Source organism: Hyperolius riggenbachi, chromosome 12 (genome assembly GCF_040937935.1).
Source record: "Hyperolius riggenbachi isolate aHypRig1 chromosome 12, aHypRig1.pri, whole genome shotgun sequence".
NCBI lineage: Eukaryota > Metazoa > Chordata > Amphibia > Anura > Hyperoliidae > Hyperolius > Hyperolius riggenbachi.
In genome coordinates, this window is record NC_090657.1 from 197,636,161 (window position 1) to 197,663,031 (window position 26,871).

The 26,871-nt window shown below is 45.6% G+C and overlaps 2 protein-coding genes across 2 annotated transcripts in view; one reads left to right on the forward strand and one right to left on the reverse strand.

Annotated features, from left to right (window-relative positions):
- TMEM220 (transmembrane protein 220) overlaps positions 1–26,871 on the reverse strand; it is a 292,061-nt gene that overhangs the window by 85,054 nt on the left and 180,136 nt on the right. Inside the window, exon 4 of the mRNA XM_068262954.1 lies at positions 7,245–7,402. The gene's annotated coding sequence lies outside the window, so the exon portion shown is untranslated. The remainder of the gene's footprint in view (positions 1–7,244; positions 7,403–26,871) is intronic.
- SLC2A10 (solute carrier family 2 member 10) overlaps positions 1–26,871 on the forward strand; it is a 57,489-nt gene that overhangs the window by 22,698 nt on the left and 7,920 nt on the right. Inside the window, exons 3-5 of the mRNA XM_068262942.1 lie at positions 2,601–3,950; positions 7,270–7,392; positions 14,186–14,321. Of these exons, the coding sequence (XP_068119043.1) occupies positions 2,601–3,950; positions 7,270–7,392; positions 14,186–14,321 (1,609 nt within the window). The remainder of the gene's footprint in view (positions 1–2,600; positions 3,951–7,269; positions 7,393–14,185; positions 14,322–26,871) is intronic.

Consider the following 26,871-nt stretch of genomic DNA (forward strand, 5'->3'; position numbering starts at 1 on the left):
AGAGCCCTGCCCTTGCGTGCTTACAATCTAAAGGGAATTGGGGGGGGGGGGGGGGGGGGGGACAGGAGGAGGGGTAGTATGCAGCAAATATATAGAGGCTTTGTGTTTTAGGATACCTAGTAGGAGTGCAATTTGGTCTTAGGACAAAGGGAAGTGGCCTAAGGTAGTGCATATGCTTGTCGGAACAAATGTGTTTTTAGAGAGCGTTTAAAGGTAACAAAGGTTGGCGAGTGATGGATGTGCTGTGGGAGCGCATTCCAGAGGAGGGGTGAAGCGCGTGTGAAGTCTTGTAAACGTGAATATGAGGAGTTGATTCTAGAGGAGGACAACAGAAGATCATGTGCCGATCTGAGATTGCGGTTGGGTTTGTATCTGGAGATTAGTGAGGATATGTACCGGGGAGAGAGATTGTGGAGAGCTTTGTAGGTTAGGGTTAGGAGTAAATACATACAGGGTGCATTTCTCTACGTTTTCCTTCTGTCTTGTGCAAGATTTCAGGTCCACTTTAACTTGACCTCATTCTGTTTTCTAAGCCCCTGTTCCTAACATACATCAAAGGCTAGACGTTTCCAGCCCTGATTCCCCATAATCTATTTGTGCAGCTGTTTATGCCACACAGATGGAAAGGCTGCCTCACAAGTGCAGTAAAAACTGTTTTTGTATGGGAGGAAGTGTGCAGATCACACCCAGACTGAGAAGATTATCAGTTTCTATGACTGTTACAGCTTCCCCTGTGCTACAATAAGGTGGATCTACATACTGCAAACTGTAAGTGTCAAATTTGTGGGTGTTGCATTATATTTTCCACACCGTGCAGAAGCCAACACCAGCCAAGTTTTTTGAGTTTGGCCTGTGTGAGGTTGTTGAACTCGCGGGATAGTTCTTTTTACAGGACCTTCAATGGTGGGATTTTCCCACTAGAATTCTGCACAGCCCGGCATCACCACCTGACGTAAACACCATGTAGGATTAAAACAGACCTAATTTAGGCAAATGGAAAATCTAATTTGTTAAAGAGAATTTAACTGGTCATAACCTAACCTAGGCTTTAGCAACACTCTACAACTGAAAACTGGGCAGAAACATTTTGGCACATCATGCTTTGCCATAAGCTTTAATGTGAATAACATCTACAGTGGTGCTCAGTTGGGTGCTGACAGAGCCCACATTAATATAAAAACGGCGTCATTCGACCACCAGCAATAGCTGGCAGCCAAATAATGTTTTACTCCCGCGGTGGCCTGGAGGTAATGGTAATGAATGCTGCTGAGACTTTTGCAGATGCAAGTTGAGCAGTTTTTCGGCTTTGCCCTGTGCCCACATTTCCCTGTACCGTTGTTGCATGTATGCAGGACAACATGCTGGTTGGGACACATTTAGCGCAGTGTTTGCGGTAACTCGCTGCAGGCCTCGGATTGGATACTTCCGGTGCACTGCAATGGACTGCAATAAGTGTAAAAGTCTCCATAGACTTCCATTGCTTTTGAAGCCCCTTGCGGTAAAATAGGGTAATGCAATGCAGGTTTCACTCGCAAGTGTAAAAGGGAACCTGAGGTGAGAGGTTTATGGAGACTCCCATATTTGTTTCCTTTTAAACAATAACAGTTGCCTGATGTCCTGCTCATCTTTCTTGCTGCAGTAGTATCTGAATCTCATACCTGAAACAAGCATGCAGCTAATATTGTCAGAAACATCTGATCTGCATGCTTGTTCAGGGTCTAGGGCTTAAAGTATTAGAAGCAAAGGATCAGCAATACAGCCAGGCATTGTTGAAATGGAAATATGGCCATCTCCATAGAACTGTCACTTTGGGTTCCCTTGAGGCTGGTTGCACACTTAATGCAGTGCGATCTGCATGTATCAGAAGAGCCTACCGCAGCGCATCACACCACTGCATGCCCCGCCCCTGTACGTGTACGCAAGTGGCATCAGGCTTAACTTGCATCTAACCCCTCAGTCACTTTCAGACAGAAGTGTGAAAGAAGCCTTAAAGCAAACCTGAACTGAAAATTAAGTCGAAATAAACATACACACGTCATACTTACCTCCCATGTAGTCTACTCCTCAATCTCTTTCTCCTCTCCTACATCCTGTATGTCCACTGTTATCAATGGAATTCTGTGTCCTCCATTTTAAAAATGGCTATGACCCCGTAACAGCTTCTGGGTCAGCATATTGTTAAACTGTAATATCGCCCACTTGAGCCATAGGTAAACATGGACATTACCTTGCACATTCAGTTGTCCTTTTATTTATAACTGACAGCAGCTGATATATTTCAGTTCTAACAAAATCTTGTCAGAACTGGAAGGAATCGTTGTTAGAAAAAAATGGTGAGCTTCTGAGAGGAACCAACGGCGAGGTAAGTATGTAATATTCATTTGCAGGTACGTCATGTGTTTATCTTAAATAATTTTACTTGGTTCAGGTTTCTTTTAATCATCTTTACTCAAATCTTAGAATATAAACTCCTGCATGGTATATGTTCTGAAGCTAAATGCTATACGTTTTGGTTGTTGGAAAAAAATATATATTATATTTTGCTTTCCAAATAGTTTGCTAATAGCTGATGTATTTTTTTTTCTCGAATTAATTTTCAGGTCTTCCATCTTCGACCCTCATCTTGTCCACCACGGTTTCCTTGCTGGGTGGACTAATATTTGGTTATGAACTTGGAATAATATCTGGAGCCTTACTTCAACTGAAACATGACTTCCAGCTCACTTGTTTCCAGCAGGAGGCCCTAGTGAGCGCAGTCTTGGTTGGTGCCCTTTTTGCTTCACTCGTAGGAGGTATCCTGATTGACCGCTCTGGCCGCCGGACGTCTATACTGGCCAGCAATGTGGTGGTTTTGGCAGGAAGTGCAATTTTAATATTTTCTACCTCGTACTGGTCCTTGGTAGTTGGGCGCATGACCATTGGCTTTGCAATATCGATCTCCTCCATGGCGTGCTGCATATATGTTTCCGAGATAGTCCACCCACATCAGCGAGGCACGCTTGTGTCACTTTATGAAACTGGAATTACCATTGGCATTTTACTTTCCTATGGCATGAACTACTTCTTATCTGGTTTAACTTCAGGCTGGAAATACATGGTTGGGCTTGCTATTTCTCCAGCTCTCTTTCAGTTTATCAGCATTCTGTTTCTGCCAGCCAAACCTTCAAAATCAAGCACGTCAGACGAAGAATCCACGAATGGTGTCATTCAACTACAGAATCTTGAGGAAGTAGGCAATGCCAAACCTGTATCTTCCACTAGAGTCTACTCATTCCTTGACCTATTCCGTTCAAAGGACAATATGAGGGCAAGGACCTTAGTGGGCGTAGGGTTGGTTTTGTTTCAACAGCTAACAGGGCAACCAAACGTTCTTTATTATGCATCAACCATATTTCGATCAGTGGGGTATGAAAGCAATTCTTCAGCAGTCTTGGCTTCTGTAGGCCTTGGTATTGTGAAGGTCCTGTCAACATTGGTTGCTATGAGCTGTGCTGATAAAGCTGGAAGGAGAGTGTTACTTCTCACTGGTTGCGTGTTGTTGACCATCTCTGTGTCTGGAATAGGCATTAGCACTTTTATGATCACACTGGACACTCATAAGGGCTGTGAATCCTTCCCACCAATAAATGTAACCTCCAACTTAATGAATTCTTCTGATAGGTCGGGATTCCTTGGTGATGTCACTGCATCTTTTGAAGCCTTGCATAGAGTCCCAGTTACCAGGACACAGGACTCGACAGCTGTACTTTTTAACAAGAATTCCTCACTGCCATTCCACCGCTCCTCTGTGTGGATGGTGTCATCTTCTCACTCAGTTGGCGAGCAGATGAAAAACCCAGAATCCTTTTCTAGGGACAAGACAGTCATCCCCAGTCACAATGTATTGACTTGGATTACGCTTTTGAGTTTAATGGCATTTGTAAGTGCTTTTTCTATTGGATTTGGACCAAGTAAGTGTGGAGCAAATAAGTATATAAGATTTAACGTGCTTTGTGGGTTTTAAGGGCTTGGCATTGGTAAAGAAACATTTTAGCAAACATCATTGCTGCCGATTTAGAGAAAAGGGTTTGTTTTTTGTGGGAGGAGTGTAGAGTGTGACAATGGATATTCAGAATAGTATTGCTATTGCACAGTTTGTACAGAACTCTGTTTAATGGATCTGTAGCTCATTCTTACATTTAAGCCTTCTGTTAAAGTTTATATATCACTGAGTGAACCCAATTGTTACTGAACATCTTAGACTATAGGTGGGGTTTTCATAAATGGCCTATGGTACAGCAGTCGGGACACATGATCTAAATTCAAACAGAGGCTGCACAGCACAATATAGTCCCAGTGATATGCGATCAATAGGTCTAATAACAGTCACTATATATGAAAATTAACTTGGCAACTCTTCCTCAATGTTCCACTCTGATACAGACGAGGTAACAGATTAGCAAAACGGGCAGGCATGTAGCACCTTTTTAATAGAAAATAGAGATGGAAGTATCCATATTCCTTTTCTATATATAGTAACATAAGTGTCTATAGGCTGTTCTGACCTATTTGGTGTCCCAGGTCGGAATGGTCAATGAGATATAATAATAATTTTGAGTTGATGGAGCATTATGCAAATTTTATGTACAAATGTATGCAGCTTGAAAATGAACCAATCAAATCCTGCTGAGGTAAAATTTGATTGGTCCATTTCCAAGCTGCATACATTTGCATACAAAACTTGCATAATCCTGCATCAACTCAAAGGCATTTGCATCTCATTGACCATCTCTAGTCCCAGGCAATGCAACCTGTATAAATCACCCCCAACCCGCCCTGCCAACGCCACACATGTACATTACCAATATGCTACTTATACAGGGCAAGCGCTTATTCAATTATAACCATTGATAAAATGGTGATAAAACAGAAGTACTTTGCCCAGTACAAGTGCTAGACTCTAAAAGACTGGTAGAGGTGTTACTAAGATCCCTGAATATCTGGAGCACCTCAGAGCATTAAAGAAGCAGATGTATGGAGCGCAAATTGGGAGTTGCCACAGATTGTAGGTGGGGCCATCTGAGCAAAATATAACAAAATATGAACCTAGGTTGCATGCTGTAGGCACTATGTTGATATGCGTAGTTGAGAAAGCATATCAGCACATGCAGGGGCATAAGTAGAGGGGAGAAGCCCCTGCAATCGCAAGGGGGCCCAGAGCTGTTGGGGGCCCCAACTACTAACCTTCTTTTTCTCTGATATAGGGAACTATACGTCAGATAAGATCACACTTGGTTTATGACCCTTGTGAGATGGTCCCTAAGGCCCTAGAAGGGCATCAAGGGGAGGCAAGGGAAGGGGTGTGAACACTGCGGGGCAGTGCAATTGCTGGGAGGGTGAATTGTAGTTAAGCCACTGAATGCACCGTATCACACTTGGGGGAAAAACCCACTGAATATATATCGCAGCTTAATAAGTTCCAGTGATATTATCAATATTAGGCAGATAGCCATATCGTGCAAGTTATATCTATTATTATTAATATTATTATTTTGTATTATAATTATTATTATTTTATACATTATTAGTATTGTGTATTCATAAAGTGCTGATATCATCCACATTGCTTTACAGAGTCCATAGGCCTGTCACCAACTCTCACAGAAGCTCACACAGTCTAGCATTCCTTATCCTAGTCCAAGGAAAATGTTTGTTTTTTTAGAATGTGGGAAGAAAATGGAGTGCCCAGAGGAAACCCACATAAAAAGGGGGAGAACATACAAATTCCATGCATGTTTTCCAAAAACAAAAATATGAAACTCTTGTAAAGAATACCAGTAACAGGCACACAGTGATGTGGATATTAGCAGGCCGGTAGTGATCAATAATCTCTAGTTATGGGCAGGTAGTGAATGACAGACTCGGCAGACAGACAGGGTAGGGCAGGCTGAATTGGCAATGATTGGTGACCATATAACAACATTTTGATTGGACCTCCAGACCAAAGGCACCCTTACATGCAAAGTACAGTCCATATATAGAGCATGGACAGAGCGCAGTCACATGATGGAGAAATACAGCAAAACTAAAAGGAAAGTGAACACATTAAGCACCATCAAGGCTCACGCTGCTTCGGGTCCCCATAGTTGTCACAAGGGCTATTACTATATGCTCCTACCTCCAGCAATCTACTGATGCAACTAAAGTTTAGCTCTATGCTTGGAAGATCATAGTGCAGCACTTGAGCTCTTTTTTACAGACTTTTCTCCGTGACAAATGCTTTATAGTCTTGCACTGTGAGCTCCATTCATTTGTATGATGTGTTCTTGGCAACAAAAAGCAAAATAGCAACTTTCATGGGAGTCTGTGTTTTATGGAAAGATTGGTTTAGATCGGTGCTGTCTAACTTTGTGGACATGAAGGCGTATGTATTATCGCGCTACCGGTGAACTGGTCACAGAGCGAGCTGAATGACGGCTCACCCTGCTGCCACTTAAATTCCCGGTTGCTTTAAATACTATTCTCCCTCCTATTTGAAGCAACTCGGAGGGAGACAAAATGTAGGGTCTGTCTATCGCCAGATCCCCAAATTACTCTTGTGTGGGGCGCGCAGCCTATCGCTGGGCGCTGAAATGACCTGCTTCAATGTTAGATGGTTATTTGGGTTGAAAAAAGACATACGTCCATCGAGTTCAACCAGAGAACAAAGTACAACACCAGCCTGCTCCCTCACATTTCCTTGTTGATCCAGAGGAAGGCGAAGAACCCTTACAAGGCATGGTCCAATTAGCCCAAAAAGGGAAAAAAATCCTTCCAGACTCCACATGGCAATCAGATAAAATCCCTGGATCAACATCATTAGGCATTACCTAGTAATTGTAGCCATGGATGCCTTTCAACGCAAGGAAAGCATCTAAGCCCCCTTTAAATGCAGGTATAGAGTTCGCAATAACGACTTCCTGTGGCAATGCATTCCACATCTTAATCACTCTTACTGTAAAGAACCCTTTCCTAAATATAGTTAGTTATTTGGGTTGAAAAAAGATGTGAAGGGCCAAGCTTCTGGGAGTCTTGGTGTGAAGGGGGTAGGGGCAGCAACGTTTTGGAGGGTTAGAGCCAAGCAGAAAGATGTGGGCCTGGCAGAATTGGTAAGAGGAGGGGGAGTGATATAGCAAACAGGCCTTCATTTGGACAGTACTTGTTAAGATGACAAAGTCTCTAACACATGTCCATGTGTTGGTTCTGTGACACAACTGGCTACTCACCCCATGATCCTTTGCTCTTCTCCAGTGACATGGCTGGTCCTCAGTGAAATCTACCCGACAGAGATCCGCGGCCGAGCCTTCGCCTTCTGCAACTGCCTGAACTGGGCGTCCAACCTGCTCATCACGCTGACCTTTCTGGATGTTATTGGTGAGTTATTCTGCTTTACCGTCACATTGTTATTTTTGTAGAGTATGACAGGAAAAAACAAAGATTCATTTGAAACAATTCTAGGAAATTTACGAATCACAAAGTAGTATACACTGTAGACTTCCACACTGGCTTAAAGCTAACCTGTAGCAAAAAAAAAGCTTATGATAGAATGAATTGTATGTATAGTATGGATAATGACTAGAACATTAGTAGCAAAGAAAAGTCAAATTTTTATTTTCAGTTCTATACAAGAGCTTTTTTTTTTTTTGTATAACATTGCATCATTCTGTCACATTTGCAGTTTTAAAACCACACTCTGTCTTTTAAGCTATAAGACACAGCAGAAATTATGGCCCTTTGAACTTCCCTGCAGTTAAACCTTATATCAAGCTGTCTCACTGTTTCTTGGTTGTTTAAGTGCTTCAGAAAACAGGACTATATGCGACCCAAGTTGGTCAAATAGCTCAGAGAAGCTTGTTTGCATAATGACTGAAGTTTTTTAACTCTTCCTGTACTGTAAAACAATATGAGATTATCATATTATCTCATAAGTTTATTTTTGCTTCAGGTTTCCGTTAAACTTACTAAAATCAACATATATGCAGGCGTTTGGTTATAAATAGTGACCAGATTTTTGTGGGTCCAACCTGGGAGGGGGGGGGGGGGGGCGCCGCGGCGAAAAGTGGGGGGACTGAGGAGCGCGCAGTGACGAAGACTAGGGGTGGGGGGGCGCAGTGAAAAATGGGCGTGGCCATGACATTGTATGGGCGGAGCTAACGTAATGATGTAACAGCGAGGCATAAGAAAGCAGTGTTTACGCCATGATGTGGTGAAACGACACTTTGCTTCATGGGTGTGCAGAAACTGTGTGATGCTAATAGTATACCGTAACCACAAAGCAGCAAACATAGCCATCTATGACCATTAAATAATAAATGCAGTAACAGTTACCCTGGACACCAGAAAATAAACGCAATGCGGGCAACATGTCAGTACAAAATAAACGCAATGCGGGCAAACATGTCAGTACAAAATAAACACAATGCGGGCAACATGTCAGTACAAAATAAACGCAATGCGGGCAAACATGTCAGTACAAAATAAACGCAATGCGGGCAACATGTCAGTACAAAATAAACGCAATGCGGGCAAACATGTCAGTACATAATAAACGCAATGCGGGCAAACATTTCACCTGGAAAAGAAAGCATTTACTTACCTGGCAGAAGTCTCCGGCCTCTGATGCGCTGCTCCCGGGACCACCTTCCTCCTTCTCTTGTCTCCCGCACTGACAGGGCTACGGCAAGATGGCACCCAAAGCCCTGTACTGGAGACACAAATAGTCTCCAGTAGAGGGCTCCGGCAGCCATCTTGCCGTAGCCCTGCTCGCCTGCCGGTGTCGAACACCGGAAGAAGACAAGACACTAAGGAGGCTGGAGCGGGGCTGCAGGCAATGAACTGGCACGGCGTCTATAGACGCCGCTGCCAGTTCATGCAGAAACAGTGGCCAGAGTCCCAAGGCCGGGACGTCCCGCTGCTAAAAGCGGGACGTTTCCCGGGCCCTCATGCTGCCTGGGACAGCGGACCCCGAATCCGGGACGCGTCCCTGGCAATCCGGGACGTCTGGTCACTCTATTATAAATAGAAATATAGATTATTACTATATACCTTAATCTATGTTTTGTGCGCTCACTAATACAATATAAACAATAATTCGCATATAAAAACATTCAATGTTATAAAGTCCTTTTAGAGTCCAAAGACTAAATTACGTGTCCATGGATCGCTGCACCAATCATCAAGCATCAGATGTGTATAACAGTGTTCCTTTAAGATGCTGCGCTCACATGTACTTGAAATCTTCTTAAAGTTGTGTCACTCATACGAAAGAGAAAAATAAACCATAGCGTAATACTGTATTATAACAGTGCCGCATCCCTCACACCCAGTGCCAGGAATTGATAGTGAAATCTACCCAGGTATCCACCATCCACCAGGTCACACAGGTCCTCACCATATGCTGTAGCTGCCAGCCACAGACAGCACAAATAGCACCTCCACAACTCTCCAGACCATGTGCGTTCCCTCAAACTTAGCACCACCACCAGCATACGTGGCCTCTCACCTTCTGTTTTGCTGCCCAGATTATAAGACAGCAACTGCACTTAAAGGGACTCCGAGCTCACGAAAAAAAGAAAAGTTGTACTCACCAGGGGCTTTCTCCAGCCCAGTGCTGGTCGGGAGGTCCCACGCCGGCGTCCTGGCTCCTCTCCTTCTCCCCGCTCCGGTATAGCTGACAGGCCGCAGCCCGGGCGACACTCGGTGGAGTGTCGGGCTGCAGCTTCCGCGTATGACGCGGATTACGTCACACGCCGGCCGCCTCGCGTCATCACGGCGGGCGGCGTGAAAGTACTGCGCATGCGCGATTAAAGCGCGCATGCGCAGTACTTTCACGCCGCCCGCCGTGATGACGCGAGGCGGCCGGCGTGTGACGTAATCCGCGTCATACGCGGAAGCTGCAGCCCGACACTCCACCGAGTGTCGCCCGGGCTGCGGCCTGTCAGCTATACCGGAGCGGGGAGAAGGAGAGGAGCCAGGACGCCGGCGTGGGACCTCCCGACCAGCACTGGGCTGGAGAAAGCCCCTGGTGAGTACAACTTTTCTTTTTTTCGTGAGCTCGGAGTCCCTTTAAGCGCCCAGCGGGTCTTTCTCAGCCAGCCTCAAATGGATAACTCCGTAGGAACAGAAGCTTCACATCAGCCTAATAATTTGTATGTAAAGCTCAGCAGTGCAAAGGTAATCATCTGAAGGATAACTGGGGTCATCTTGGTCCTGATACAGTGTCCACCTGGTGATACCATGATGTCCAATGTTGCATCTTGTTCCAAACAGACCTAAGTTGTTTGCTAGCAGCACCTACAGCAGAGAGGGCTGCAAAACAGCAGGCAAGTTAACAGGAAAGTTGTGTCTGTACTTGTAGCTGAGGACAGGTAGACAGCACTAGAGCACAGAGTAACACATTATTCTCTACAAGCTGCGCAGCTTGTAGAGAATAATGTGTTACTCTGTGCTCTAGTGCTGTCTACCTGTCCTCAGCTACAAGTACAGACACAACTTTCCTGTTAACTTGCCTGCTGTTTTGCAGCCCTCTCTGCTGTAGGTGCTGCTAGCAAACAACTTAGGTCTGTTTGGAACAAGATGCAACATTGGACATCATGGTATCACCAGGTGGACACTGTATCAGGACCAAGATGACCCCAGTTATCCTTCAGATGATTACCTTTGCACTGCTGAGCTTTACATACAAATTATTAGGCTGATGTGAAGCTTCTGTTCCTACGGAGTTATCCATTTGAGGCTGGCTGAGAAAGACCCGCTGGGCGCTTAAGTGCAGTTGCTGTCTTATAATCTGGGCAGCAAAACAGAAGGTGAGAGGCCACGTATGCTGGTGGTGGTGCTAAGTTTGAGGGAACGCACATGGTCTGGAGAGTTGTGGAGGTGCTATTTGTGCTGTCTGTGGCTGGCAGCTACAGCATATGGTGAGGACCTGTGTGACCTGGTGGATGGTGGATACCTGGGTAGATTTCACTATCAATTCCTGGCACTGGGTGTGAGGGATGCGGCACTGTTATAATACAGTATTACGCTATGGTTTATTTTTCTCTTTCGTTTGAGTGACACAACTTTAAGAAGATTTCAAGTACATGTGAGCGCAGCATCTTAAAGGAACACAGATTATTACTATGCAAGATATTTTGTAATTGTATATTCTTAAATAAAAAAAAAAAAACCTTTCCATTGCAGACATGGCCTATCACTCTTTTCTTGCCACAATGGCAGCCTTACAGGGTCTGGTGTACAGAAAATTCCAAGCTCTCATTTTTCTGCCTGATGTAATTGGGAAAAATCTTTTCTGCAGTTCTGTAAAATGCTTGGGAATTACGTAAAGCAGTGATCTGACTCTGATGATTTTTCCCCTTGCTTACAATCTACTTTGAAAGATTTTAACACCGATATGTAGTAAAACCCCCGCTATCTGGAACTCAGGCATGCCAGTTGGCTGAGAATTCCAGATGCCCGAAAGGGTGCATGGGGCAGAACGTTAGCGTTTAGCAAAGCTATGCACAGCAGAAGCGACTAACAAACCCTTTTAGCACCATCTTCTACACTTCCTGCAGCTCCCATCTGCAAAATATACCTTTTTATATGATATACATTTAGGTATATTTTGATGCCTTTGACGAAGCAGGGTTACTGTGCGAAACGGCTGTTAGGCCAGTTTTATTGCATTTTATGTTAGGAGGTGTGAGGGGACAACAAAGGTGACTCTGTTGAACTGGTGCCCGGATTTCTGGTTTTCCTCCACTGACACAATGGACTCCATTCACTGAGCAGACTAGTCTACTGATGGTTTGGTCAGTTGCATCAAAGGGGCATTCACTATTACCAAATGTTTTAGACTTGTTTCTAGACCTGGTCTAAACCATTTGGTAATTAGGTGGGTAAAGCAGGGGAAATGATCAAAAGATGCAATTCACAAACAAGTAACTATGACTGACATCCTCATTTGATGAGCTCTCCTCTGCATACAATGAAACGCCTGCATAATTAATTCAAAAGGTTCCATCCTTGCGTCTAAAATACCTCACAGAATTACTTTACCAGCAAGAAATCAGCTGGTCTAATCTCTGTCAGAAAAAGTGGGCGTGGTTACGCCTTGTTTGCCTTTGTGAATTGTGTAATTACTGAATATTAGACCAGGTCTAAAAACAGGTCTAAAACATTACACTAAACCATCAGTAGACTAAAATCCATCTGTAGACTAGTCTAAACTGCTTAGTGAATTGAGTCCATTGTGAAATTCTCCTCTAACTTCTTTCCATTGGCTACACATGGATGACCGAAATAATCAAACTAAACATAAGGTGTGTGTGTATCTCCTTCTATGAAACTAACCTAGCTGGGGGGTATCAGTAATTGTGGAACTGAATATGGGTAGAGATGTCTCTAACATCAAATTTTCCGGGAAACTTCCGGGAAAGTTTGCGTTTGTGTGAACCGCCATAGACTTCAATGGGCAGGCGAATTTTGAAACCTACAAATACTGTTTCTGGCCACAAAAGTGATGGAAAATTGTATTTCAAAGGGTCTGACAAAGAAAAGGGGCATGCCGGAGGGGGATCCATGCCAAAAGTCCTACCAAAATGTACAGGGTTGATGCAAATCCCTAAAGGGCAGAAATCACATTACAATTCTACATTTGAGGAATAAAGGGCTGCTTTTAAACGTCAAGTGGTAATGTAAGGGTTTTGCCCGCTTCACACTAACAGACCAAGCGCCGCGTTTACCGAGATTGAGCGCTAACAGGTCTGTAAGGCCCTTAGGTGTGCATGTGTGGTGCTGCATGTACGCTCAACTGAATGAACAGCGTGGCCTATAGCAGAGGCCAGGATGAGAAGTTAATAATGGAGCTATATGATGAAAACAAACTGACAGGCTCAGAGTACAGCCTTTTTTTTTTTTAAGCCTATTTATGAACTCCATGCTATCTAGTTACACAACCAAGCAGCACCGTGAGATTGAGTTTAGCCAGTCTATAAGGCCCTTAGATGTGTGGGTGCTGCATGAACGCTCAACTGGAGCAGACAGGCTCAGTCTACAACCTCGCAGTACTCTGCTTGTGTAATGTGGCACACAATTATATCACTAGAAGTGGGCACAGGTGTGGGTCAGTGCTAGTGGGCTCTGTCTGTGGAGTATCAGACAGACACTGAGATATGCAATACCAATATGTCAAACACAATACAGTGATAACAGAGGCCCTGGAGTACTATTCTGCTTGTGTCTTAATTGACACACAATTGTAGTAGTGGCACAGCTCTGGGTGGGTGCCTGTGGGCTGTGGAGTGTGTCACACACACACACACACCCACACACCACACACACACACACACACACACACACACACACACACACACACACACACACACACAACACAGCCGAAGGATGAAGTAGCCCTCAGAAGGCGAACACGTTAGTTGCAGCGCAGGAGATTTGGATGCAGCTGGCGCCATCATAGGCCGTAATAGGAATTACGGCTATAGCAGCGCACAGTGAGTAACTTCTGTGCTGTTAGAACACTGAGCTGAAGTTACTTTTAAAACACTGTTATTTGGCTGCCAGCAATAGTTGGAAGCCAAATTGCATAATTTCCCACTGTTCACGTGGACCTGGAGGGGGAATAGTAATTAACACCGCCCTGCGATTTCTCACTACCGATACCTCAGAAGGGCTGTTTGGGGTGCTTTAACAGCAAGTCAGTCAGCGAGGATCAAAATAAATAGGGAAAGCGTTAGCTGGGCCCATCTCCAGCAAGCTCTGTCCCTTCCTCTCACTATTCCAGCCGAAGACAGACTGGAACATGGCCGGCGCAAGTGCGTTTTTATAGTAGGCAGGGGATCCGTCAGGGCGTGCAGGTTGATTGGCTGCCATGTGCCTGCTGACTGTGATGTAAGGGGTCAAAGTTTAGCCCAATGATGATTTATGGGGGCGGGTCAAATATTGCCATGCGCTCCCGGCGAGCACGAATACCCGATCTTAACCGAATAGTGCTCACCGGCAAGTCGTTCGGCCGTCTCTAAATATGGACTCTCACAAGATTGCCACCAAGATCAGTTGAAACCATCCAGTACATATAGGATATTTGAGTGAATCCATTATAATCCTAGAGATTTACTTCAGTCCAATAAATCATTCCTTTATAGTTGTCTGACCACCTCTTCCTCTTCAGATTCTATAGGTCTTTCCTGGACGTTCCTACTGTATGGTCTTATGGGAGTAGCGTCAATCATATTTATCTACTTCTCCATTCCGGAGACAAAAGGTCGCTCTCTGGAAGAGATTGACAAGGAGTTCTCCGATAAAAGGTAAGCAGTGCTTCTTCTACTTCTAGGGATTAAGAAAACTATGAAACACTGCAATGTTGGTATCTAAGTGTATTGAGAGTACTTAGATGCATACAGTAGTTCTATTTACACCTCTAGATGCTGAGGGAACTAAGATATATGGCATTTGTTACACCTCTGGAGATTGAGAGCATTAAGATATTCTTTATTGTTTAGGGTTTGATTCTACTAGGAGTGATTTGGACAGATTGTCCGCACCCAAATTTAGACAATGAATGGTAGCCTATAGAAATCAATTGGCTGCTTCCAATTGCAATCTTGCCTATTAGAGATGCAAATCCTCATAGCAGTGCTTAGTAAAGCTGTTGACTCTTCCACTGGCAATGGGTGAGCCGTGGGGTCTAAGTGACCTTGGGTCTTCCCCAGATGGGCTTTGCCGCTTAGTCGCCACAAGATCGCAGCTCCCCCAGGGTTTTCCCAACCAGTATTGGGGACAACAGGCGACACCAAGGCATAGGCAGAGAACATTATTTGGAGTTGGGCAGGCAGGTCAATGAACAGTCAGATGTCAGAGCAGATGGATAATGATCTTAGATGGTGTAATAGGCCGAGGCAGGCTGCCACAGCCGTACTTTGTGAAGAACAGGTTGGGGCAGGTGGCAAGATAACAATGTCAAATGATCAAGCTGAAGTTAAACCAGAGAATCCGGTAGATATTAATAATTTGCCTTCTCTACTAGTGTATGGCAGACTAAAGATGTGTAATGCAATTTATGCCTGGCAGCTGAAGGAGACCTAGGTTACGCCATACTATTAACTCTAATTTGTGCAGAGGACTAACTATATATATCACCATTGCAGTAATATTACTCCATACCTCCCAACATTTTGAGATAACAAAGAGGGACAGCTTTAAGACATGCCCCTGCCACACCCTAGTCATGCCCCCACCACACCCCTAGTCCTGTCCCTTGCCACAACCCCTAGTCAGTCATACCATAAAGAATTCATATGCAAAAGATGTTGTTTCATCATTCAGGGTACGTTTCCACTTGAGCGGCGCGATTTGCTTGCGGAAACCGCGTCAACGAATCCGCATGCGGTTGCGGATCGTTGACGTTTCCATGCGACTTATCACGCGGAATCACCCGCAGTTTTAACGACGCGATTTTAACCATGTCAATGCCGGCGAGCATTGACATGGGTTTTTAGACGAAATCGCACGCGGAATTGCCGGGAAAACCGCAAGACTAAAGAGCTTGTGGTTTTCCTATTTGGTTAAATTACCGTCGATTCGCGTGCGGGTGTGCGGCGTGCGAATTCTGATGGCTCTGCTGTGCAGATTTTTTCTGCATAGCGAGCCGCACAGAATTCCTCACAAGTGGAAACGGCGCCATCCACTTGTATTGGTTGAGCGAATCTGCATGCAGAAAACGCATGCAGATTCGCTCGAGTGGAAACGAGCCCTGAAACCACACTAGTCCTTTCTAGCATCACTAATTTTATTCATATTAACATTTGAAAAAAAGAAACTCGTCAGTTTAAAAGATGAGAATAAAGTTTAAAGTCAATTAAATACATTTGTTTTTTCAGTAGAAAAATACAGATATCTATATAGATCTTTACATCAGTCCTGAAAGCTGGACAAATGAGGAAGAAAGTGGTCAGAGGGACCGACTGGGCTCTAAAAGAGGGACAGCAGGAAACTATGTTACACTAGATTGTAAGCTCCACTGAGAACAGTTAGTGGCAGGATGGCAGGGATTAGATTGCAAGCTCCTTGGCGAACTGAACATTTGCTGAGTGATGGGCAGCTCAAAATTCACTGTAAGTGCCCGTTTGCTGCCCCGTCATCCCCCCAGTGCTAGATCCAGCTGTCGGTGGCCAACCACCACTATGTGCAACTCTGTGTTGCAGGCCGGATGTTCGGCAGACTAACTGCTATTGCCACCCTGCTGCCCACAGCCCGCCCCTTGCTATCTTGGTGCCATGGCCTTTGTGGTCTTGCGTAAAAATCCAGCCATGTCTTTATATGTATGAAGAAGAGAAAAAAATATAATGCTGTAACTCTGGGAAACCTTCAAAGTTAATGTACAAAATCAAGTGGAATGAAAGACCTTTATTGTGCAGAATTCCCCATAGGAAACTGGAGGACTGGTTTACCATGAAAATTACATGATGTTCAAAATAAGCGAAGATGGTGTCTGGAGTAATCGCTCTGGATGTCAAAGGCCTTAGCCTCAACTTACCAAAGCTGGAGAAAAGTGGACAATGCTGGTGAACCTGAGTAAAAATGGTCAATAAGAATTTTCGAGTTGTTGCAGCACTAAGCAAATGTATGCAGCTTGAAAATGAACCAATCAAATCCTGCTGAGGTAACATTTGATTGGTCCATTTTCAAGCTGCATCAACTCAAAATTATTTGCATCTCATTGACCATCCCTAAACCTGAGTGATCCAGTAATTCTGGATAGGATTTTTTTTTTAACTCTGTGATGATTAGTGCACAAATATGTTTAACCTCAACCGGGGTAATAACAAACCATAGTGCTGGAAGGTAAGGATAGGTCCACAACACACATGATGGTGGACCGGTTTTCGCAACAGACGTCAACAGATCCTATGTTGAGTATTCACGTGTTCATTGCCGTAGTGGAATGGCTAAGTCCTGACCTGCTTGACATTTTTGGACAGCAGATAGAACACGGACATGTCATGGATGCCATAGTATCAATGACCTCTCTGTTACAATGGACATCAGCAAATGTGGACAGACGCAGCAAATTTTACATCTGATCCATTCTGGCTGCATCCGGTGGCCTAGCAATAGGGGGTGCAGAGGTTGCAACCACACCAGGGCCCTTAGACAACAGGGGCCCCATACGGCCCTCCCTCAACCACAGTACAGGTCCTTCTCAAGGTCTTCCGCAGGTCCCCCAAGGTCTGGAATTGGTCCTTCTCCACAAACTTTCTCAGGGTCCGGTCACCTCTTCCCGTTGTGCAACGTTTTCTGCCACACTTTTTCCTTCCCACAGACTTCCCACTGAGGTGCCTTGATACAGCACTCTGGGAACAGCCTATTAGTTCAGAAATTTCTTTCTGTGTCTTACTCTCTTGCTAGAGGGTGTCAATGATGGCCTTCTGGACAGCAGTCAGGTCGGCAGTCTTACCCATGATTGCGGTTTTGAGTAATGAACCAGGTTGGGAGTTTTTAAAAGCCTCAGGAATCTTTTGCAGGTGTTTAGAGTTAATTAGTTGATTCAGATGATTAGGTTAATAACCTTTTCATGATATGCTAATTTTTTGAGATAGGAATTTTGGGTTTTCGTGAGCTGTATGCCAAAATCATCAATATTAAAACAATAAAAGGCTTGAACTAATTCAGTTGTGTGTAATGAATCTAAAAATATATGAAAGTCTAGGGCCTGTTCAGACTATATGCGTTCCTAGCCGTTTTCAGGGAACATGTCCGGGTACCAAAAACGCATAGAAACGGCTCCTAATGCTTTTGAATGGGCTAGTTCACATGTATGCGTATGAGACGCATACGTTTCTCATCCGCATTGCTGCACGCAGTTCTGTGCGATACACATAGAAACGGACGCAATGAAAGTCTATGGACGCGTATCAAAAACGCGTACTATTGCGTTTTTAGCGTCCGTTTACATCTGCGGTTCCCATAATTCTTTTTTTTTTCCCCTGGGTCACGTGTTTGTGCAAAACGCAATAGAAAACGCATTCAAACACAAGAAAAACGCATGCGTTTTTCAACTTGCGTTTCTTTGAATTTATACGCGTTCTACAAACGCAGCAAGTATGAACAGGCCCTAATGTTTATCAGTACATTACAGAAAATAATGAACTTTATCACAATATGCTAATTTTTTGAGAAGGACCTGTATTAGCTGTGTATTGGTCTTGTACCAGTAACAATCACTTCTATATATGCTTTGAATAGTAGTAATCACTAAGAAACTATCCCCCCCTCCCCTTCTTCTACCACGACACTGTGGTTGTCCTTGGCAGGTATAAGTGCGCTGTATCAATTATGCATAGCATGCTTGGGGGCCCAATGTAAAACTTCCACTGGGGCTCATAGCTCCTTAGCTATGCCACTGACTGCATAGTTCTGCATAGTGTGATCCCAGACTAAAGTGAATAATGAGCAGTGTTTGCACTAGAGTGGTCACATGCTAAACCCACAGCAAGAAGTTGTGTTTTTTTTTTTTTCTTTAATAAATGCAGTACAGCCATCTTTTATTTAACAAAAAAGGTCCCTGTTGTGCTGCACATCGTTAACCAAAAACAAGTGCACTGTAAGAGTGATCAGGGGTAAACAGACACCGCCATTGCAAGCAGAAAGATTTATTGGATGATTGCACTTGCATACAGATGATCAGGTCAGGCACAGTGGCATTGCAACCTACTCTCACTCGATTGCATTTTACCTGCCTGGGCAGGCATGGTATGACTGCACATACAGGATATATCCAGAAACAGGTACAGTGGAGGAAATAATTATTTGACCCCTCACTGATTTTGTAAGTTTGTCCAATGACAAAGAAATGAAAAGTCTCAGAACAGTATCATTTCAATGGTAGGTTTATTTTAACAGTGGCAGATAGCACATCAAAAGGAAAATCGAAAAAATAACCTTAAATAAAAGATAGCAACTGATTTGCATTTCATTGAGTGAAATAAGTTTCAGCTCGGAGTTTTTTTTTTTTTTAAGAAATGCGCTCTCCCTCTTACTCTCTCTCTCATTTTAACATGGAACATAACACCGTAACATGGGATATCTTATTTTAAAGAACACATTATAACGTTTAATTTGATACCTTATTTGGACAGTTTGGCATCTTCTATTGGCTGGTAGCAGAGGAGCAGGGCCGGCCTTAGGTTTCACAGCGCCCTGAGCGAAACCGGATTTTGTTGCCCCCCCCCCCATAAGTAGCATAGTTGTCCCCATATAGGTAGCATAGTTGCCCCCATATAGGTAGCATAGCTGCCCTCAATGTAGCTAGTACAGTTTCCCCCAGTGTAGTAGCATGGTTGCCCCCAGTGTAGGTAGTATGCCCCCAGTGTATGTAGTTTGCCCCAGTATGCCCCCAGTGTAGGTAGTTTGCCCCCAGTGTAGGTAGTTTGCCCCCAGTGTAGGTAGTTTGTCCCCAGCGTAGGTAGTTTGCCCCAGGCAACCCCCCCCCCCCCCCATTTATGTGGCAGCGGGCCTGGCAGAGACTGACTTACCTGACATCCAGCTCCAGCGCCGACGTCACTCTTCTCTCCCCGCCTCTGCTCCATCTGTAGTTAGAGCAGGCTACAAGAAAATGGCCGCCGTTTGTCTGCATTTGTGGACATCGGTGGCCATTTTCTTGTAGTCTGGCTCTAAATATAGACGGAGAGGACACAGGGAGACAGCGGGGCGGCAAGGGGCGACAGGGCGCATGCGCCCTTGAGAGCATGGCGCCCTGAGCGACCGCACAGGTCGCTCATAGCAAAGGCCGGCCCTGCAGAGGAGAAAGCCAAGGTATGGTAAATTGAAAAACAGTTTCCTGGGTGTAATCCGGGCCTGCGTGAGCAAGTTTCGCAATAATAGGTGGTTTTATGCCCGCCACCCGATGTCTTACTGTCCCTACACACAATGCAATCGTTGGTATTTCAATTGGGCATATTAGCAATAAAATATTGGCTACTATTTACACACTCCCCCAGTCCATCCCATAGGATGCCATTCATTCTATTAACAACTTCGCAGGCAATCTGCAATAAAAATAAAATTTAATTGGCAATGATTTTTTTTTTTTTTTTAATGGAATCTAAATGTCACTTCCTTCTAGCGATTAAGCCGGCCACTAGGTATGGGGCTGGGGGGCACTGACAGTGTGGGCATGTAGAAATACATGCCCACAAACAGTCGCATGGTGATCGGCGGTTTGCAGCGGTCCCGATGCGCTGCAGACCATCGCTGCAGGGATGTCCTGCATAGCGGGACTTACGAGTGGAAAGGGTTAAAGGACAGCTGTAATGAGGGATATGGAGGCTGCCATATTTATTTCATTTTAAACAATACTATTGCCTGGCTGTCCTGCTGATCTTTCCCGCATCAGTAGTGACTGAATTACACACCTTAAACAAGCATGTAGCTAATCTAGTCAGACTTCAGTCAGAGTACTCTATCTGCATGCTTTTCTGGGTCTGTGGCTAAAAGTATGAGGCCTAGTTCACACTGGCAATTTAGTGGCAAACGGATCAGTGAAAACTGGTCTGACTACCCCCCCCCCCCCCCCCCCCCCCCCAATCAGGCTAGTAACCATCATGTGAGGAGCTCACAAGGCTAGGCAAAAATACACGGAGAAAACTTTTGAAGAGCCCTGGGCTCAAAACTCCCAGATTGCCAGCGCCTCACTCAACATCCCAAAATAAACCAGACTGTTGGTGCCACATAGCCAACAGACGTGGGTTAAGCCCCTCTGCCGGCATCAAGATTAGTCTCCTAGAAGGAGGTGCTAACGGTGGATGTATTTGCATCCTACACATACAATGAGCATATCCACGATTGGGCACGTCTGATAAAGGATAAAAATAATAACCTTACCTGAGGTTGTTCACAGGGCCATGAGCCCCTAACCTTAACAATTTATTTGGGACTTATCCCAGAACAGCCACTAAGACACTCAGCTGAGTGTCTTAGTGGCTGTTCTGGGATAAGTCCCATATAAATTGTTGGAGTGACTTTGAAGCGGACCAAACTTTATTTGTTCTACTTTGATCTGTGGGGTGGTTGCCCAGGTCCAGCTCAGCTACCACCACAAGTGTAGCGGTATATCCACTTTTCTATTGAGCCCCTAACCTTGTTGGATGCAGTCTGACACAAGGGGAGACCACCAGCAGAGTCCCCCTGTGCCTCACCAAACAATACACAACATAAAGATGGTAGTTACTTAGTCCAGTCCAGTAATGTGAGAGGAGTGGGCATCTATTAGGGTACACATACAGTAGAGGCACTGTGATAGAGGTCTGCACGGATCTACTTTTTCAGAACCTCGACCTGCTTACTGGGGTATCTGTGACCCGCACCCGACCCGTGACCTTCCAGACCCGCAACTCTACTCGCTTTCCTGCTTTTAGGCTGCCTGATGAAGACATGAGGAGTGGGCGGAAGGTAGCTGCTATAATTACCTGTCCGGATGGTTAGATCAGCTTCTTCTCTTGTTCCACCTGGTGCAATGCTGCACTTCTGACAGGTCTTCTGATCACGTGATCTGACGTGATCAGGCCCAAAACATGGTGTCAGCGTTAATGCCGCCCAGTGGTGGGAGAGGGATGATGGGAGAGACTTTTCACCCTTCTCTCATCACTGGGGGGGGGGGCACTGCAACACTAGCACCATACTCTGGGTTACGATCACATGCCTTATCATGTGATCAGAAGCCAGAAGACATGTTGGAAGTGCAGTGATGCCCCGGGTGGAGGAAGAGTAGAAGCTGATCTAACAGTCCGCACGCTTAACCTGTAACCCTATCTGCAACCGCAGCGCGCTACCCGCAAACTAACCTGCATAAGAAAAGGGTACCCGTCCCGCATTTCAAGTAACTGACAGGTACCCGATTGGTGCAGGCCTATACACTGTTATTTTTATTGCACTTATTTATACTGTTTTAGTAGCCGGAGTGTAATCTAGGGTATGCAGACATTTGAATTGGAGATGTAGAAAGTCTATGTGACCTGGAAGGCTTTGTCCACCTTGTTGGTCTCAAATCTTACCAGTGAGTTCAGCATCTCTCGAGTAACTACGCCCATTTCATGGTGGTTAAGCAAAACAACGAAATCAAGATCTGCATCTGATTATCCAGATCCTCAGAACAATTAAATGCTCGACCCGCAGACCTCATTGTGTTCTGTTAGTTTACCCCCTTTTGTTTTATTTCAACCTCATCTCTGGAATATGCGGAGGTGAACCGCACTTAATTAAAAAGCAGTCATCAATTTCACATGGGGCCCCGGATGATTGCCGCATGAATAGTTCTAATAGACTCTCTGGTTTTTGCTGCTCGCAAATCCAGGGCGATTATGGTTACTTCATTCACTTTTCAAGGCCTTAAATCCCCCTCAGATCATCATGATTTTTCCACTGTTTCTTGGTTTGGGTATTGATGGCAGCTGAGAGGCCAACCACATTCGCTCGCAGCTGATTGGCTGAGAGGCAGCCATGGAAAATGTCTGCGGGGCTCAAGGGCTTACGGGGTTTGGCAAAGCAGTGGAGCCATCTGGAGGCCTGGCCTCCATCTTGTATGCAAGCAATGGCTGCAGTTGCCTTAATTTCACCCTTGTTGCTTCAGCTGTTGTATAGCTTCATAAATTCATGAAGTCATTAAGGCATTTGTGTTGAGATTCCATTCTTGGCAGTAGTTTGTTCCAGTGTTTCCAAGTCAAATTGTTCCAAACATGCCCGTTTTGGATCTCTAAACAGAGAACTCCCAAGAAAGGGTTATTTTGGGGAGTAGTATTATGCCTGTTGTTCCTGTCTAGTAGTGTTGGGCGAACAGTGTTCGCCACTGTTCGGGTTCTGCAGAACATCACCCTGTTCGGGTGATGTTCGAGTTCGGCCGAACACCTGGTGGTGTTCGGCCAAACTGTTCGGGGTTCGCCCGAACTGCAGAATGCATGGCCGAACATGGCCGAACAGGGCCCCTGTTCGGCCGAACAGGGCCCTGTTCGGCCGAATACTGCCCCCCTATGCCCCCTATGGGGTCGCAGGCATAAGGGGGGAGCATGCCCCGATCGCGGGGGGGGGGGTCGGAAATTCCCCCCACCCCCTCCGCTAGCGCTCCCCCCTCTGCCCGCTTCCCCATACAAAAAGTTTGAAACAAGTTCAATAGTACCTGGGCTGGTGGCACTGGCTGGCAGTGGAGTGAGGAGGAGTCCGAGTAGCAGAGTGACGTTGAGGCCGGGCAGCGGGCGGTTCAGCGCTAGTACCCTTGTGGTACTTCCGCCCTTTCTCTGACCTCACGTCCTCTGCATACGAGGGTACGCATCACGCGTACCCTCGTATGCGTCATCACGCAGAGGACGTGAGGTCAGAGAAAGGGCGGAAGTACCACAAGGGTACTAGCGCTGAACCGCCCGCTGCCCGGCCTCAACGTCACTCTGCTACTCGGACTCCTCCTCCTCCTCACTCCACTGCCAGCCAGTGCCACCAGCCCAGGTACTATGGAACTTGTTTCAAACTTTTTGTATGGAGAAGCGGGCAGAGGGGGGAGCGCTAGCGGAGGGGGTGGGGGGAATTTCCGACCCCCCCCGCGACCGGGGCATGCTCCCCCCTTATGCCTGCGACCCCATAGGGCCCCCAAAATGGGCATGTTCGGGGGTCCCATTGACTCCCATTGAGTTCGGCGTTCGGGCCGAACATGCCGAACATCTGGCCCATGTTCGGCCTGTTCGGCCCGAACCCGAACATCCAGGTGTTCGCCCAACACTACTGTCTAGTAACCACCATGAAGGTCACCTCTGTCAGCCTCTCTCCAGCAATAAATGGAGGGCAACACGCAATCTCCACTCTACTAACAATATTCTTCCGTTTTCTTCTCTGGTCACCTCTTCTCACTCCTGCTTACAAGACTTCTCTCGATCCTCTCCCCTCCCCTGGAACACTCTCCCTCAACACATCCTGACCCATCCACGCTTACTCTTTTTAGGCGCAATCTGAAAACTCACCTCTTCAGGCAAGCATACTCTCCTACCTAGGACACTTCAGCCACTGACCACCATTTCTACCCCCTCATACACAACTTCCCTTTTACTTACTGTCCTATCCTTTACACCTTTAGACTGTAAGGCCTTTTGGCCAGGGCTCTCTTCCCCTTTGTCTTACAATGCTGTGCAATGTGTATGCATACCTCCTACCCCTGTGTAAAAATCTGTAGCTGATATGTTCATTGCATCAGCTGTAACCCACCATTGTCTTGTATTAACTGTTGTATTGTTTATTTTGTATTGTTTATACCCTGTATGCTGTTGAACAGCGCCACATGCTGGCGCTATATAAATCAATAATAATAATAACAGAACAGAATGTAGTTGGTTGCATACGTTCCGACCTATTGAAAGTTCTTGTTGACGAGTGAAACATCCATTGGTGCAACCCTTCTCCTATCACCAGGCGCTGAGCGTGTATTCCCAGTTATTCTTTAATAGCAAACAAACCGGAAACTGTGCACTCACTACTGTCTTCCTTCACAACTTTATTAGTCAAACATCTCCTAGCAGATGAACATGAAGTGATCCCAAAATGTTTTGCTCCCCCAGTGCTTGAGTTAACTTTAGTCCAGGCCGGGCCGAGGCAAGAGAGCCTCCAGCCTCAGGGCGCAGTGTAGGAGGGGCACGCAACTCACTCAGCTATCATTCCCCTATTGTGTTTGAAAGAAAGAGAAATAAGAAAAGGAGATACATGGCAGTGACTTCAAGCCAGATAACTAGAGATTAAAGGGAAGGTTCAGGGACACCTTGAAAAAAATAAAAATCGATATCCACTTACCTGGGGCTTCCTCCAGCCCGTGGCAGGCAAGAGGTGCCCTCGTCGCCGCTCCAGAGGCTTCCGGTCATCTTCGGTGGCCGACCCGACCTGGCCAGGCCGGCTGCCAGGTCGGGCTCTTCTGCGCTCCAAGGACGGGCTCTTCTGCGTCCCACGCGGGCACGCTGACGTCATCGGACGTCCGCCGGGCTGTACTGCGCAGGCGCAGAACTACTGCGCCTGCGCAGTACAGCCCGGCGGACGTCCGATGACGTCAGCGCGCCGGCGTGGGACGCAGAAGTGCCGGGCTTTGGAGCGCAGAAGAGCCCGACCTGGCAGCCGGCCTGGCCAGGTCGGGTCGGCCACCGAAGACGACCGGAAGCCTCTGGAGCGGCAGCGAGGGCACCTCCTGCCTGCCACGGGCTGGAGGAAGCCCCAGGTAAGTGGATATCGATTTTTATTTTTTTCAAGGTGTCCCTGAACCTTCCCTTTAAGGTATTGGGTCCCTGGGGCATCTCTTAGTCCAATAGTAAGCAGTGTGTGACGGCTGGGGTGGGAGGGATGAAGGGGCGCACTTTGGTGTCTCAGCATTGGGGGCTGGAGGACCTTGTCCTGGTTCTGCGTTAGTCTGTGAAGATTCTTATTTATCCAGGTCATATCACTGCTCCCCAATTGCATATAATTCACTTACTCGAGGCAAAAAAAAAAAAAGTCTGGACCTATTAAAACTCACTATGCAGATGCCATTTATTTGGTTTTCTCAGCTGAAGGGATTCTTTTAATATCTAGGTAAACATGTTTGAAACGTCATCGTTTCAGGGACGCAGACCGGTCAACTTTCCAATGTCGCCACCTCTCAGCATTACACGCTGCGCTTCATCTTCCCTGGCTGTGTAGGCAGAAGTGTGGAAGGTGGAGAGTGATGTATGTAGCAGCGGCAAGTTAACCCTCTCTGCTGCATACCCCAAACATTCCAGGATAGTTTTGCTATTTGTGAAGCTGCCCTTGCTCATCCCTAGCTACTGGTGTCTGTCTCAGTGTGTGGCTGGGTTTGTAGAAAGTGACATTTATTAAGTATCATCCTGATTGCCTCTAACACTCCAACTATGTACTGGATCCCTATACTGACTCTTATTCTCTCCTTCTTACTTGTAATGATCTCCCATATATTTGTAACACATTCACTGCATAAAATGGTAACTGAAGTGACATGATGAGATAACCCTAGGTACATATAGTACTAGCCCTATTAAGAAATTGTGTGAAGTTCATTTCTAATTTTCTATGTTGCCAAGTGTTTAAAAAAAAAAAAAAAGTGTGATCTATGCAAATGAGCCCTGATCTTGGAAGTCGCTTGTCAGAGTTTTATCTGCGGGCATACACTGCCTTACTAAGCAGAAATACGGAGGCCCCTGTCGCTGACCTTAGACTAAGTTCATATTAAAGTCCCTTATCCAATTCACTTTTTCTTTAGAGTTTTTATTCAGGAGATAATTTTTCATTTCATCTAAAAATAATTTTACAGCACCAAGCAATTGAAAAAAAAGTACTGAACAATAGGGAAAAAAAAAGTATTATATCATTACATAGTTATTTGGGTTGAAAAAAGACATACGTCCAGTTCAACCAGAAAATGCACCAGTACAACACCAGCCTGCACCCTCACCTATCCCTGTTGATTCAGAGGTAGGTGAAAAACCCTTACAGGGCATGATCCAATTAGCCCCAAAAGGGAAAAAAAACCTACCTTGTGCTTTCATCTTTCATTTGATGCCCGAATCTCCATTCTACACCAAATAGTTTTCATTCGATTTAAATTTAAAATCGCGGCTGCCATCTTGGCTATGTTATAACTTCCGGGTCACCCCTGTCTTCTCTGTTAGAGAAGCGCATCACTAAATGAAGCAGGAAGAGGAAGTGACACGCATGGCCATTGCAAGAGGCTACTCCAGAGCCTCTTGGCCTATGGCCCATAGCACGACTTTGTTGGAAGTTGCCCTGCCCCATGCATTTTATAGCGGCAACACCAGGGGGAGTTTGGATAAAACAAGTGGCTGGTAA